The sequence below is a fragment of the Pithys albifrons genome, chromosome Z (genome assembly GCF_047495875.1).
Source record: "Pithys albifrons albifrons isolate INPA30051 chromosome Z, PitAlb_v1, whole genome shotgun sequence".
Taxonomy (NCBI): Eukaryota; Metazoa; Chordata; class Aves; order Passeriformes; family Thamnophilidae; genus Pithys; species Pithys albifrons.
In genome coordinates this window covers 36,684,894-36,700,263 of record NC_092497.1, presented here as the reverse complement: position 1 = coordinate 36,700,263, position 15,370 = coordinate 36,684,894, and the positions used below count along the sequence as shown (strand labels likewise).

The 15,370-nt window shown below is 36.0% G+C and overlaps 1 protein-coding gene across 4 annotated transcripts in view; it reads right to left on the bottom strand.

The window, feature by feature from the left end:
- The window catches only part of DMXL1 (Dmx like 1), an 86,613-nt gene that overhangs the window by 12,219 nt on the left and 59,024 nt on the right, over nt 1-15,370 (bottom strand). For 2 of the 4 annotated variants that reach the window (XM_071581262.1, XM_071581263.1), the window contains exons 29-37: nt 9,708-9,871; nt 8,805-8,944; nt 8,396-8,481; nt 6,326-6,527; nt 5,376-5,493; nt 4,022-4,084; nt 2,149-2,235; nt 1,378-1,499; nt 1,119-1,260 (exon numbers count right to left, since the gene is read on the bottom strand). In XM_071581262.1, coding sequence (XP_071437363.1) covers nt 1,119-1,260; nt 1,378-1,499; nt 2,149-2,235; nt 4,022-4,084; nt 5,376-5,493; nt 6,326-6,527; nt 8,396-8,481; nt 8,805-8,944; nt 9,708-9,871 — 1,124 coding nt within the window. The remainder of the gene's footprint in view (nt 1-1,118; nt 1,261-1,377; nt 1,500-2,148; nt 2,236-4,021; nt 4,085-5,375; nt 5,494-6,325; nt 6,528-8,395; nt 8,482-8,804; nt 8,945-9,707; nt 9,872-15,370) is intronic. The other 2 variants (XM_071581264.1, XM_071581265.1) reach the window with 1 other exon arrangement.

Sequence of the window (15,370 nt, the reverse complement as noted above, 5' to 3'; positions counted from 1 at the left end):
TACACAGTAGGTTATACTATTACTCAATGTTGAGAAATACACAAACAAAAATTCTGTACATACATATATATATAAATGGAAGTGAGAAGAGAAAATAGTGAAGGCATTCAAAGAACACTTGCAGAAAAGACCTGATTGTGATAAGAGAGCTGCAACACTGGCAACTGAGATCAGTAGTTCCTAAACAGAAGTCAGAGGTGTAGGTACAGGCACTTCCATGTGTGAATAATATCATAATTCTTATAATGCTTATTCCTATTCCTTCTTTACTCCTCCTAATCATCAGATATTTTCAAAAATGAACTACAATATTAATTAACACAGTTATTTCATTCTGCCACCAGCTACAGACTTGCTTTGAGCTGTTAAACGACACAAAATGCAGTCAAGTCCCAAGACTGTACACATTCAGTTATCCAGGAAAACTTTCATGGTAAGACCGAGAGATACTGGTGTTTTGTACAACCATTTCAGCCCAGTGAAGTGTCTCCAAACAAGCGTCTCCCAGATAACTAACCAATAGATCTGCATTATTTGAAAGCCTCTATGCTGCAGCAACGTAAGAATGTCGCCAGCGGCCTGACTACAATTACCATTTGATCCGAATTAAATTTAACCTAATAGTTTTTAGCTCTGGGCAAACTTTAATTCCAGATACAGAATCTATTTCTAAAACTCAGAATGAAGCTGAAGATCATGCGTAAAATAAAAGCTGCTTCAACATTTCATATATATATTTCTACTCAATTCTTATGAATTTATATCCTGAAATCTGCTGAATATATGGGGTTTAGATAAGAGCATTTGGCTTAAAGAAAAATATATGATGCAACTTCTTACCTAAACCCCGATTCTTTGTTTTCAAATGATGCATCTTCAGTAAAGAAAGCATATATGGCTTGCCTAGAAGATTTGCTTGCTTAGTTGGTGTCCCTTAAATTCTGTGCAGTGTTTTAATCTATTAGAGCAAATTGTTATACAAAAATCCAACTCATCTTGATTACACAGAAAAGCTATTTACTTACATGCTAATTGTAAAATATAACCAGCAACACTGAACAGAAAAAAGGAGAGAGGTAGATAGGATACATGAAGGTCATCTTTGACAAGGGACTTACCACAGATGCACCCCTGCCAGTTTGTGTACTACCCAGCCAGGGCATATTGATGGGTGTGCCAGGATTACTGTGAGTATAAGGAGTAGTTCCCTGAACATTTACCAGATCATCGTGAGCATGGATAACTAAGAAATCATCAGCCCTATAAATGAAAAAAACATTGTAAGTTAAGATTACCAACAGCAACATTAAATACCATGCTTTGTTACACTGATTTATACACAGTCAAGCTGTGATATTGGAAACAAAGAACATGTACCCTTTATTTTCTATTTCCACATCATCATCAACCCAGGTATAGATCTGCGTAGCTAAAATCGCAGACACGTCTAGTTCTTGAATATCATGACTCGATGCTATTGCAATGCAGTTCCGATTTGCCTGAAAAAAAGTAACACACAGAAAGGCAGATACAACAGGAAAGCTCAAAAAGGGCTTATCTTATTTTTCTCTGGTTATGGTACCATTGTTCACAAAAATATACACAATTTATTTATAAATCCCCAAACATTTATGTCTAATTTATATATATTCAAAAATGAAACTTCCCTTTTAATTTGAATTTGGGATAGCATCGCACAGTATCTGTATCTTATACCTCTCTCAATCAGCTCAAATATCTCCTTGCTTTTCTCAGAGGATAGACAACAGGCAACTGTGCTACGATGCTTTCAACCAAGCTTCCTTCCTCCACTTCTGAAGGGTTATGTGGCTGAACAAACGAAAAAATTACTTTCTGGTTGTCTTTGACACAAAAGGACAAATACTCCCACACACACAAGCTTAAAGAAAAAGTAGAGCCCAGCTCTCCCTTCCCTCAACGCATTGCACAACAGAAAAAAAGAGAACAGTTTAATTATTAAAAGATAATTATGAAGTGCTTTAGGGAAGGGAGTGCTGGAAGTTCTAGGTGCCAATAGTGGCTAACGCTGCTGGCAAAGCTTATCTCACACATTGACAACAGGACTACCACCTGTGTATCAGGTGCAAGTACAACACAGTTAGAATATTCTACCTCCTTTACACTCACCTTATTGACTGCAAAAGCAGTAATGATATCAGACTCTTTATGGATTATTCTTGCCTTGCCTCCTGGGTATCCCAAATCTGTTTCTATCTGTATTTAAAAAGTAAAGCACAATTAAAAGAAAACTTCTGTGCAACACCATTTTTTAATGGAAGTAAAGAGACCAAACATTGTTTCATATATGATTTTTTTTTCTTTTAATCCTAAGAAAACTCAACAAATAACAATTATGGTAAACCTGCTTCGTGTAATAATCTAGCTTCCAAATGACATGTTGAGATTACCACAGCAACAAAGAAAATGTAATTCATCACAGAAGTCACAGTACTATGTTCATTCTCAAGTTTTTCAGGGATACTGAAAATCAGCAAGGCTGCATGCACACTTGCTGTTTATGATTAAAACTTTGAATCATGATATTTCCCTCTCAAAAACTTTTGTTAAGTCTTTGCATGCTCTTAGCAAACACGTTTTACCACTGAAAATGATGAATTAACCCAAGAGAAGGTAGAGGCAAGCTCCTGAGTAGGAAAAGAAACCTGAACTTTGTCAGCTTTCCTATTTACATTTCTCCAAAATTCAATAGATCCAGCACCACAAATATTTTACTATCACACATTCTTATTTTTAATATTATTTTTTTAATGTTATTTAATGTTGTATTTGAATATGGTCCATCATTTTGTATTTTAGAAATGCATCCAGGTACATGCCAGCACACACAAAATTCCAAGAGCTCAGCATTGCAAGTATTAAACTGATAGATTACAGACTCAGTCCGTTGTAGTTACAAAATTATTCTACAGTAAAAAAATGGCATTACCAAACTGACAGTGACCTGAAAATTCAAACCTGAATTACATCATGTAGAATTTGTATTTTCTTCAAAACAGAGAGTTATTCCAGAACTATTCCCAGTCTTTCATCTTCAAATTCTTAATCTTCTGACTTTTAGAAGATTTAAACAAGGATACTTTACATGAAAACCAGTAAAATTATACTGTCAAAGAACTGCAAATGGTCTTTTTCAAAGTCTGAAAAGAAGTCTATAGCGGTTGTAGATGAAGAAGTGAAATACCTTCTGTAATGTCAAAACAAAATTGACACCTTGTTGATTTTATTTATGTACACTGCACAAAACTGCAGTGACTGACAGATACAAACCCATGATCTGTGCATTGTGGTGAAAAAATCTGCATGAAATTAAAATTATTTTTCCTCAGTCAGTTCCAATTATCTACTTGCTAATACAGCTTTATCATTTAATTAATAAGTTAGCCCAAGGACACCACAGGGTGTTCTCATACCTGCCTTCACACTAGTTTTGTAAAAGAAAAACTGAAGAATAGGCTATTCAGTTGAATTTCTAGGCATAGCATTATACTGTTTTAGTCTCTCATAGCAACCTTTTAGAAACTTGCTATAAAATTGTTATATGGGTTAATTTGTCACCATCTTTAAGGTTCAGTGAATTAGTATCATGCTGACAAACTACTGTAACTTCAGTTAACCACTTTCATTTATAGCAACTATTCTAGACATCTCATATTGGCAAAAGGTCCTGTATGGACTATGAACCATACTGCACTAAATTTTTGTTATTTGTACAAATCTCAGCTTCAGCTCCTCACTGGCCATAGCTACAGAATTGGATAACACATATTGTTCGTACCTGGTTGCTTAATGCAGCTCCCTAACAAAAGTAGTTTCAGATAGACTCTGTAACAAGATAACTCAATCCCTTGCAAAAGTGAATTTTTAAGTTTGCTTGCTATGTCAGTAAAGACTTTTTTTAAGTGAAATTAGCACCATTTCAAAAAGAAAATGTTTCCTAATGATGCAGGGTCTAATAAATTTGAGGATTACTACTGTGTACCTTAGAGATGATGGGCTCCTCCGCCACAAAATTTTTCATGTTTTCATTGTGCTCCTCTAATGACTTCGCCAAGGAAAGAACAACCACAGAACAAAGCATAAAGAAGAGACATAACATGCAAAGTATCACGGAAATCCTGAATTTCTTGGTTTTTTACCCCAACACAGAACAACTGAAACACAACAGGATGTTTGCACACACACATAATTTAAATAGTAACAATAATTAGCAAATTCTGTATTCAGTGCAGAATATACTGATTTACCTATTCTGTGCTGTAACAGCATCTTGCCCATCCCAAATTTCAAATTTCTTGAAAAATAAGCAATTTACACTGACATAAGTAACAAGATAAAAAGTAACACCAATACACCTATACTCTGTAAGGCTGTACATGAGTCTCCTTTGAAACATATAAACCACATCTAAAATTTTCCAAAATACTTGGCCATACAGCATAACAGCACAGCTGCATTAACATAAAACATGACCAGAAATGGTGCATCTTTAAAGGACAGAAGGAACAACTTGCCTTTTAACTGAAGTCTGTAGTGAACACAATTAGCCAACCTTACTCAAGCAAACTAATATTCTAGTTGTGACAGGATGAAGATTAGGTCATACAGACCTCTCTGCTGCCATGGTGAGGCTTTACTTGTCACAAATATTTTTTTCCCTGCAAGTTTAATTTGTTCTGCTTCATTCTCCTCTGTTTATGGTATTCCCCCGTTTTTATTTAGTACCATCAATTATTTCAATTATTGGGAGTAGGGCTGACTAAGAAAAAAAAGGAGAAACTGAAGAGGGAATAAAAAACATTCTAGAAGTCCATTACAGAACCACAATTTAAAAACTTCTAACTGAATCTGGAACCTGAAATCTGGATTGACACTGGTACAAATTACCAGGGACAGAAATAGTAACCGTTGTATGACAAAATTTCTTACTAAACTGAAATTGTTAACATGACAGAAAGCAGTGAAAAAAAGCCAGAGGACTGTGGGAGGGATGAACACACTTTCAGAACTTAGTTGTTTAGGTTACTGGTTTTAATATTTGAAATTTTCAAGTTGGTCATTCTTTTGAGACAGTTTTACTGATCTTAACTAAGATAACACGAAGATAACTTGTAGCCAAGTTGTGGCAGTTGTCATTCTATACTCAAAGACTGATTATTTTTGTATCGTATGAAAGAATGGACAAATATTTTTAGTATTAAATACTGTAGATTTAGAGTCAAAGCCAAGAACATTAACCTTTCATGTCCCAGAAGTAAACAAGCCAGTTAAATAACTTAAGTAAAAGTTCACAGATTAACCTACAATATTTTCTCCATTTTATATACCATACCAACCTCACTTAAGCATCGCTTCTTTGTAAAAATATTTCTAATAAAGGTTTCCTGGACTTCTTCCTGTTTGACCAAGTATTGCCAGAGCCTCTTCACAGACAGTGCAACATGACTGCTAGACCTACAGCAAGAAGTCAAAATAAATTTTTAAGTTATGCTCGTATTTATACAAGAGTGCAAACAGAAATTACAGTCAAATCAAATCAAATTACAGTCAGAAGTAAGGCTGAAGCAAAACTACAGATCTATAGATACTACACAAGACCTATTTGGAAGGACTTTAATACCCTCTTTCTGATATGTGAGAGGAGGTATGAAAGAAGGAAGGAAAATTATATGTAGTATTTTCTCCTCCTATTTTGGGACAAGTGAGAAAAATCTCTTTCAGAAATTACACAATGATAAGGACAGCATACAGATTATTTCTTAGTTCAACTCATTCATTACAACATGAACCATTTCTCTTTATTGCTAATGAGCAATCCTATCACATAGACAATGAATGATTAACATTTCCTGCTAGAAACACATCATCAGCTGTGCAACATCTCTGAAACATCCATGACTTTTCAGTAACAAAATTAGAAAGACTGTAGAATCAGAAAACAATTATTTCATTCATTGTCACTAATCCTTAACTATCTCTCAAGGCAAATTTTTTAGTCTTTATTTTATTGTCAACCTTACTTTTTCTAGAGACACTTAAAATCCATATGTTAAGCTTCAGTAAGAGAACTCTAAAAAAATCAGAAACTGTTGTTTCTTTTTCCTGACCCTGCTTTGGCTGAGATCCATGAACTCTGATGTGCATCCATCATTTCACAATGGATTAGAGCAAAGCTAGAAACTGGCATATAATTATTGAAGTCATGGTCTAAAACCATGCACTAAAAATCTAATGCTTGATTTATATTGCAGATATTGTGGCCAGTGTTTATAGAAATCAGACTCACCTGAAGGGAGTGTTTGTAGGCTCAAGTAAAGTTTTATGGCGAAGCAATGCAGGACCAGCAGCTAGGGCATCTTCAGAAGCATGAACTGAAATATAATGTTGAGGTGGACCCCCATACAGCTCAAGACGTCGGAGAAGAACTTGTTCCCAGCGCTGTAAAGTTTTCAAAACTGCATGGCATATTGGAGAGCTAACTGGAAGCTCTAGAATGACAAGTAAACAGCAATAAAAAACCTTCCCTTTCCATTATGATCTTGACAAAGATAATTTCAGCAGCTGAAGGCTGAAGTTTATTTCAAGTATCTCCCAAGAAGTAAGCTTTATTTAAACCTCAACTTGATATTTACAAGTATAAAAATTACAACTGCTTTGTGCTATGCTATCATTGCTAAATACAGCAAGAGACTTCTCTAATGTTGACAAAAATTAAGTATCATGGACCAGATCCTCTCCTGGAAGCTATGTCAAGGCATACGGGAGACAGGCAGGTAATGACAGAAAGACAACATTCCTTCAAAAAGGGCAAATTGTGCCCAACTACTTTGGTGGCATTCTGTCATGGACTGAATACACCAGTGGGCAAGGGAAGAGCAACTGACTACCTCTATTTTGACTTCTCTAAGGCCTTTAACATAGTCCCACAAAACATCCTTACCTCTCAGCTGCAGCAATAAGGATGGACTATTTGATGGCTGAAACTGGTTGAGTGACCTTAACTGAAGAGTTACACTTGATGTCCGAATGGAGATCAGTAACAAGCGGCATCCCTGAGGGATCCGTGTTGGGATTGGTGCTGTTCCGTATCTTTGACAGTGATACACGCAGTCGTAATGAGTGCACTCTTGGGAAGTTTGCACATAGCACCAAGATGAGAGGTGCAGTTGATTTGTTGGAGGGATGGGATGCCACTCACAGCGACCCTGAGAGGCCTGAGGAGTGGGCCCATGTCAACCTCACAAGCTTCAACAAGGACAAGTGCACCTGAGGCAGGGTAATCACTAGTACCAAAACCAACTGAGTGATGAATAGATTGAGAGCAGCCCTGTGCAGAAGGAGTTAAGGATACCAGTGGATGAAAACTTGGACATGAGCCGGCAATGTGTGCTTGCAGCCCAAAAAGGCAACTGCGTCCAAGGCTGCATCAAAAGAAGAGTGGACAGTAAGGCAAGGGAGGGAATTTGGCCACTCTAATCTGTTCTCATGAGACTCCATCTAGGGCACCACACCCAGCTAGGGGGCACTCAGCGTAAGAATGATACAGACCTGTTAGAGTAGGTCCAAAGATGGGCCATGAAAACAGAAGAAATGCCTCTCCTGGGAGACAGGCTGAGAGTGTTGGGGTTGCTCAGCCTGGACTAGAGAAGGCTCCAGAGAAACCTTACAGTCACCTTTCAATATTTAAAGGAGACTTACATGAAAGACAGAGAAAGACTTTTACCATGGCCTGTAGTGGTAGGACAAGGTGTAATGGTTTTAAACCAAGCAAGTAGATTTAGATTAGATGTAATGAAGACATCTTTTATGATGAGGGTGGTGAGACACTAGAACTGGTTGCCAGAAATGTTGTGAACACCCCACCCCAGGAAGTCAGATGAGGCTTTGAGCAAAACCAACTAGTGAAAGATGTCCCTGCCCACAACGTGGTGGGCATGGTTGGACCTAGATGGTCTTTAAAGGTCCCTTCCAAACACAAACCATTCAATGATTCTGTGCTTCTACAAAACAAGGACTAGAATGATGCCACTTGAATTACAAAAGAACTACAGTGCTTCCACCAAGAAACATATATTGTAAACATTCTTAAAGGACTAGGAGGAAAAGAAAACAAGTATGCAGAGACTTCTGCTAACTACTGAGCATTCCCTCTCATCCATTCATCTTATCCCCCCACCTTGTTATTTCATAAATACACTTGTATCATAAATAGTATCAGAACATTTATTCCCAGATCACTGAAAAATTAAGAAATTTCGAATTAAAAATAAAGTTACAATATATGCATATTATTCAACATACTACTGATTTAAAGTGTGGTAATTAGGTATGAAGAGACAACTCTGCTGCTTATTACCTGAAAGATCATGTCCAGCCAAAGGGTAGAAAATCTTCAAATTGTGAAGTACCAGCTGAACCATTGCCAATCTCATCAGTGACCAACTAACAAGAAAGCACTAGTAAGTCATTTACTAATAGTAAAAAAATTCTAACTTATTCAATATTAGGATTTAGACTTAGAGCTTCAAAACCTCATTATAAAGTACTGAAAATCAAAAACTGTATTTTAGAATATGATACTTTGAATTAAAAGATCACTGTAGCATATATTAATAAGTAAAATAATAATTGTGAAAAATTAACTACTAAGTCTAGATAATGCACTCCCATGAACTTCCAAGTAAGTGGTGTATTATCTCAAAAATAAAAAGCCAGAAAGTCAAGTCTAGACGTTGCAGAACATCCTGCATTCAGAAGTTATTTACCTGTAAGAATTTGAATTAGAATGCTCTTGGTTATGTGAATTTGATGCAAACACATCTCCATCAACATATTCATCATCTTCATCACTTGTCTGACTCTCTTCTGAATCATATTCCACTCTACTTTGTGATGGAAGAAATGGCTAAAAAATTAAATAATACTCTTTAAGTATCTTCTATCCAACATCTCATTTTAAATTACCTTTTAAAACTGAGTCATTACTACATTTAATGCTTTTTATAAAAATGCAGGCACATCATCTTACTTATTTTAGTAATACTTGGGAGTTTGTACCTCATGAAAAGGTTAATTGTCCATAAGCACTATATACTTAAACAGCTTAACTATTTTTTACATTACTGAAAATTCTAAAGCTGAAAATGAAAATAGTTTTGCAATTCTTATTTTGCTTTATTTATATATTTATATGTCAAATATATCAAACCAGACATGGGACACATGAGCTGCTCAGAGAGAAATCAAACACTGAGTATATTCTCTCTAGTTCTTCCACAGCTGACCTAACAGAAGGCAACATGATTTGCTTTCTACTAAGAATACACATTCGTTTCACCCAACTAAAATAGCTGATAAAATGCTTCTCACATTTCCTTTTTCACCTAAATAGCTGGCCCTAACTATCTATACACTTCTACTCTGCAAGTATAAAAAACATGTTTTGTTCATACAATTATCTGGAAACAAATTAATGGAGTAACAACAGCTTTTAAGAAAGCTATTTCAAAAATACCTGTAGGCAGGATTTTATAAAAAGCTAATAAATATAAGCAATAAAAACAGGCAGGTTTTATCCTATCAATATCTAGAAAAATGACTAAGAAGATAAAAATTGCCAATCCAGAAGTGACACAAGACACTTAAGTGTTGCAATATCATAAAATTACCTTTGCAATGAAATAATCCCAGATGCTAAGCTCAGGAGGGATAAATCTTTCTCTGTAAGATGGAGATTCTTGGTCTACTGATGACAATGCAGGCAACTGAGAAGTCTCTTTTGGAGAGGTTTTTGATGAAAGCCTGAAATGTTTTTGCTGTTTCTCTTCATCATCTATAGAAGAAGAAAATAAAGTATTTTGCTTTAAAGCATCTGCTCCACCTCCCTATTGAATAAAAGGATTCATAATAGAACGTAAAAATCTTCATCATTACAAGTTTTCAGAATTTTAACATTTCTGTCACAAATAAACACAGAGAATGTTCATCCTCAAATACATGAAACTGAAACATAACTAGAACTCCAGAATGTGAAAATTCCCAGCACAAATAATACAGCATATTAGAGTACATCCGTAACTGCATTACAAGCTCTTTTCCTAGAAAGTGACAAATATCATTACTCAAGCAACAATATTGCAAAAATAAATTAATAAGAACTACTATATAATGACTATGCTTGTTTTTAAGACAAGGATGCTTGTCTTTCAGAATATATACTGAAGTATGTAAGCTTGCCATTCCTACCCAAGTTTTAATTCCATGTCTCCTTCTAGTGGAAGTCTGTATTTTTGATAAATGGTACAATTTTGCTAAATCCCTATGTCCTGCCAATACATTTTCCCAGCAAATACCAATGATCCCATTTTAACTAACATGATCTGATATACACGTTACTAAACAGGGAAGGACTAATTCTTTATATTAACACCCTAAGTCCCAGGAGTAGAGAGGTCTCCTGACTTGTCCCAACATTGACCTTTTCCAGACTAGGAAGTGTTTATGGGAGATCTATTTGACCTAAATTCTTGATTATTACAGTACCCAAGGAAACAGCTTATCTGAGCTTCCAGGAATACCTTAACACATCACCTGATAAGCTGAAATCATTCTGGATCTTGTTAGGTGAATCACATTCCAATACAGCCTTACTGTTACTAGAGAAGGAATTATACCAATTGTCACTGTCCCTGAGCAATAAGTTGATGTTTTAGCTCTCCAGACACCTCTAAAGTGGAAGGGACAAGGGAGAAAGGCAATTTTATTTGGAGACTTGATACAACATGTTGTCCATCATTCATCTTTCATAGCAGACAAAATGAACTTGAACCAATTTCCTACTTCAATGTAAAAGGAGGGAGTTGTTTTTTTTTATTTTCAAGTAGACATATGCCATGCATGAAGACTGGCTTCTATAGTGGAAAAAAATGGGTTCAAGACTTAGGCAGAACAAAGAAAGCAAAAATATTAGGATAAAAAGGAAGTTGATTCTTTGAACATCCTTTTGGAGTCCACAAAACTTCCAAAACATATTTAACGGAGTCTTTTTTCCTAAGTAGAGGAGAATATGGGTTGCCTTATGATCCAAGTCTTTGGCTTATCTAATAGCAATACCCTAAAGAGCTGACCTGGAGAATGGATACTCCTATCACTGACTTCTCAAGTATCTACATGTTGGGCCAGGCTGGTTGCAAGGATGAACGAATATGAACATCACAAATACAAATGGGTTCTTTATTGTTTCAACTTTCCTATTCCCTTCTGCTACCACAGTCCCTCAAAACTACCTATCACTGAAGCTTCCAAAATTACTTTCTCCAGTGAATAATGCTGTGGATGGCAAAAAAAGTCAGCACACCTACACATTTCTGAGCAAACTACTACAAATAAGTATTTCCTATACCCTTTTTTTCATTGTTATTATTTATATTTATCCACAGCAGACTTTCTGAGTCTTGACAGAGGCCTGAAAGACCATTTCCTTCAAACCTCTCACGGGTATTCTAATCACTTGAAAACAGGTCTAACACAGGACAAAAGAAAAACAGTGCTACTTTACAACCAATTATACTTCATATTTAAGACTTCCTTTCTCTTACCACAACCTGAGACAGCTTTTAACCCCAAGGCTCATAAGATTTAAGTAGACTGTTTAAAATAAAAAAACCCTTTCTGTTTTTTTTATACCTCACAATTTTTTATGCTTTTTTGAATGCACAAATTCTCTGTACTCACAGTGGCTGATGGAATTTTTCTGCCATTTCTGGACCAGAAAAAGCCTGTATTTTTCCAAGAAGATTCGAAGAGATTTTTGACCATGCATGAAGATGAATATTGCCATCACAAGCAGCTGAACTACTGTGCTGATTTTGGCTGGGGCAGAGTTAATTTTCTTCACAGTGGCTGGTATGGGGCTGTGTTTTGGATCTGTACTGAACGCAGGGTTGATAATATAGACATGGTTTTGTTACTGGTGACCAATGCTACTCCTTGGAGAGCCAAGGCCTTTTCTGATTTTCATACTCCCACACTGGTTGAGGAAGTTGGGGATGCATGGGATGCTGGGAGGAGACACAGCTGGGACAAACTGATCAAGGGGATACTCCAGACCATATGACATCATGCTCAGCATACAGAGCTGGGGAAAGGAGGAACGGAGGACGTTTGGAGTGATGGTGTTTGTCTTCCCAAGTCACCACCACGTGTGATAGGGCCCTGCTCTCCTGGAAAGGCTGAACACCTGTCTGCCCATGGGAAGCAGCAAATTAATTCCCTTTTTTGCTTTGTTTGTGTGCACAGCTTTTGCTTTTCCTATTAAACTCTCTTTATCTCAACCCAGGAGTTTTTTGGCTTTTACTCTGTTGATTCTCTCCCCAGTCCTGCTGGTGGGGTAGAAGTGAGTAGCTGTGCTGTTGGTATGACAGCTGCAAAGTAATTTTTATATAGAATTTAATAAAAGGTGAAGACTATCATCTTTCATAGTGAAACAGGGATATCATAACAGTGTGTGTTGCACTACAAAATTGTATCATAATTTTTAGGGGTATTATTTGAAATCCACTTACCTGCACTAAAGGTCAAAAATACAGCAACTGCAGTACAATGCAATGTATTCTTATTTCATCATTTAAAGCTTATCAGTTAAGAAGAGCATGCACATGCATCACTATGAATTTTAGCAACTGCTTAAACAAAAAAGAAATTCACTAGCATGAAATAAGGAGCAAATGTTGCATGATGCAGAAATAAGCAAGCATACGTCTGCAGGTTGTTTTTCTAAGCAGAATTCAAAAAACCAATATTTTACTTTAAAACAGTACTTTATTCCTTTCTGTGTAGTTTTAGAAATACTGCTAGACATTGGACAAAATTCAATATTTAAGGTAAATTAAAGTACAGCCACCTAAGGGCTCTGAAATACAAACTAAAAATGTAAATTCCTTTTTATGCCCTCTAAAAAATTAAACACATTAACAAATTCATTAAAAATGTGACCTTATCATTTGGGATTTCAGACTAGCAATTAGTCTCAGTTTAAAATTTCTCATATATTTCTAGTTAAAACCCTTTTATGCCTTTTTTTTAATTTAAACCATTAATCTTTGCTCCCATTTTCCTTATAAGACAAATGTTAAATTTATGTTATTTTCCAAGAATATTGGATTATTTGGGTCAGGGAAAATCCTTTAATTTTTACTAAGTCTAATACATGCAATGATAATCCAAAGACCTGTTGCCTCCCTTTCACTTTCCTGAGAAGAGCTATAAGGTAGCGCTCTTTCAACTTCCCCCAAACATTAAAATGCAAGTCAGAATTTCTGTATTTTTCTGAAAACTGTGTGCACGCACAAAGCATCAAGAGCCCAACACTTAGAAAAACACAAGTCTTGATTAAGATATGGGAAATTATGAGGTCCTCCTCTTACCAAAGTATCACAACCTTGACAGCAGACATCAACAAGTACCAGCACTGCTGAAGCCCAGAACGGAGTGTAAGGACAAAGACATGACAAAGAACACCAATTTTGAAACACACCTTGAATCATTTTATTAAGTCTAAAGCCCTACACAGATTTCTGTAATTCTTTGGGAAGCTATAAAAGCCAACTAGAACAGCAGTCTGGTGAAGTTCTACACTGCCACACATTTCAACTTCAAACAGAGAAAGAATTTGCATTTTTTAAGCTGACAAACCCTGAAGCTTTCAACATGACATTCTGATTACACACAGACAATAGATCTTGTGACCATGATGATGAATTTCCAATCAAGAGAGGCAATTGCAATTAAATTCCCTAAGAGGCAGTTCAGTGATTCACTGAAAAGCTCAAAGCAAGGTATGTATTACACTCTCAGACATTCCTGAATATCAGCAGCAGCATTATTCACATCGCAGGCATTTCAATAAACAGTGAATGCAAAACTCTTACAAGATAGGGTAAGTACAACAAAATACTTGGTGGCATACACAAACTTTCTTGACATTTTCTGTCCTGACCATACAAGACTATTTCTACCGAGCTAAAGCAACTCTAACATTCACAGTGCAAGTACTTCAAGTCAAACTTCTAATTTGTTTTAAAAGCTGACTTCACCAAAATTAAGACAGCAATAATGAGAAGACGAAGACTTTATAAATATAAACTAGAAAGACCACACAACTAATTACAGACTCAGTACTCCAAAGTACCATAAGAAAAAAAAGCCCAATGTTGCACTCTCTAATTCTTGAGTTCAAGACAATTATTCTGACGTTGATGTCAAAAACTTCATTACTAACAGGATTGCAGGGAGTTCTGCATTAAAAAGGGGCAGTTTGGCATGGCTGTTACTTACACAAGCTGGAGGATTTTAAAAGCTAAGGCATCTGTATTCTTTTATCTGTTCTGAGATTAAGCAATTCCTGAACATAATGTCTAAATGTTAAGGCTTTTTACTACTTCTGACTTGCTGGTGAACTTGAGTGCAGATACACAGCACTGCTCAGTCTCGTCCGAAGCACTCCTAATGCAAGTTCAGTTTTTGTTGCTGTTTCAGTCAGGATTAAACTTACAAGTAAGCACAGCAAGCAGATGAAAGCACGATTTTAAGGAATGGGGTTTTGTTTTGTTGGGGGCTTCTTGCTTGGTTGGGGTTTTTTCTATTTCACAATTATGTAAGAAAACTTCAGACTTACATGACCTGTTACTCTAAGCCAGACATTTGTAAAATCTCTCATGACAGTATGTTTTCTAGGTGGACAGGAATAGTAGTTTGTGAAGAATAAGCAAGAGCTACAAATTAATTTAGAGGAACTAACAAGAAAAATACACACATAAGAGAGCAGGACTGAACATCTGATGGATAAATTCTGTGCACATCCTCATTATCCAGGCATCTACTTCTCAAAACCTCTGGTGTGTCAGGCAGAACTCAAGGCAGTAGCAGCTGACAGTTTATAATTTCTTCCTACCAAAGTACTCAGAAATAATATTTGTGTTAAAACTTAGGACCCAGAACATAGTGGAGAAAAAAGTCCTCTTCTTAATAGTCAAGTATTGTCAGATTTCTGATTTTCTACATCTGAAACCCAAAATGACAACTTTAAGTCTGCAAAGTGCACTGGTAAAATACTCAAATTTAGAAAGCAGTTTTATATTTTATCTTGAAGCATGGAATAACTGAATATACAAGATGAAATTATGGATTTCAACTGTTACAGCAAAATTCAAACTTTTCCTTAAGAACTCTCTGGATGATACAGTTTTCTAAGGCAGTTTTTAAGAGAAACTATAGGGTAAATACAACTCTGAAGAGATCTACTATAATCAACAACAGGATTGTTTTTCAGATG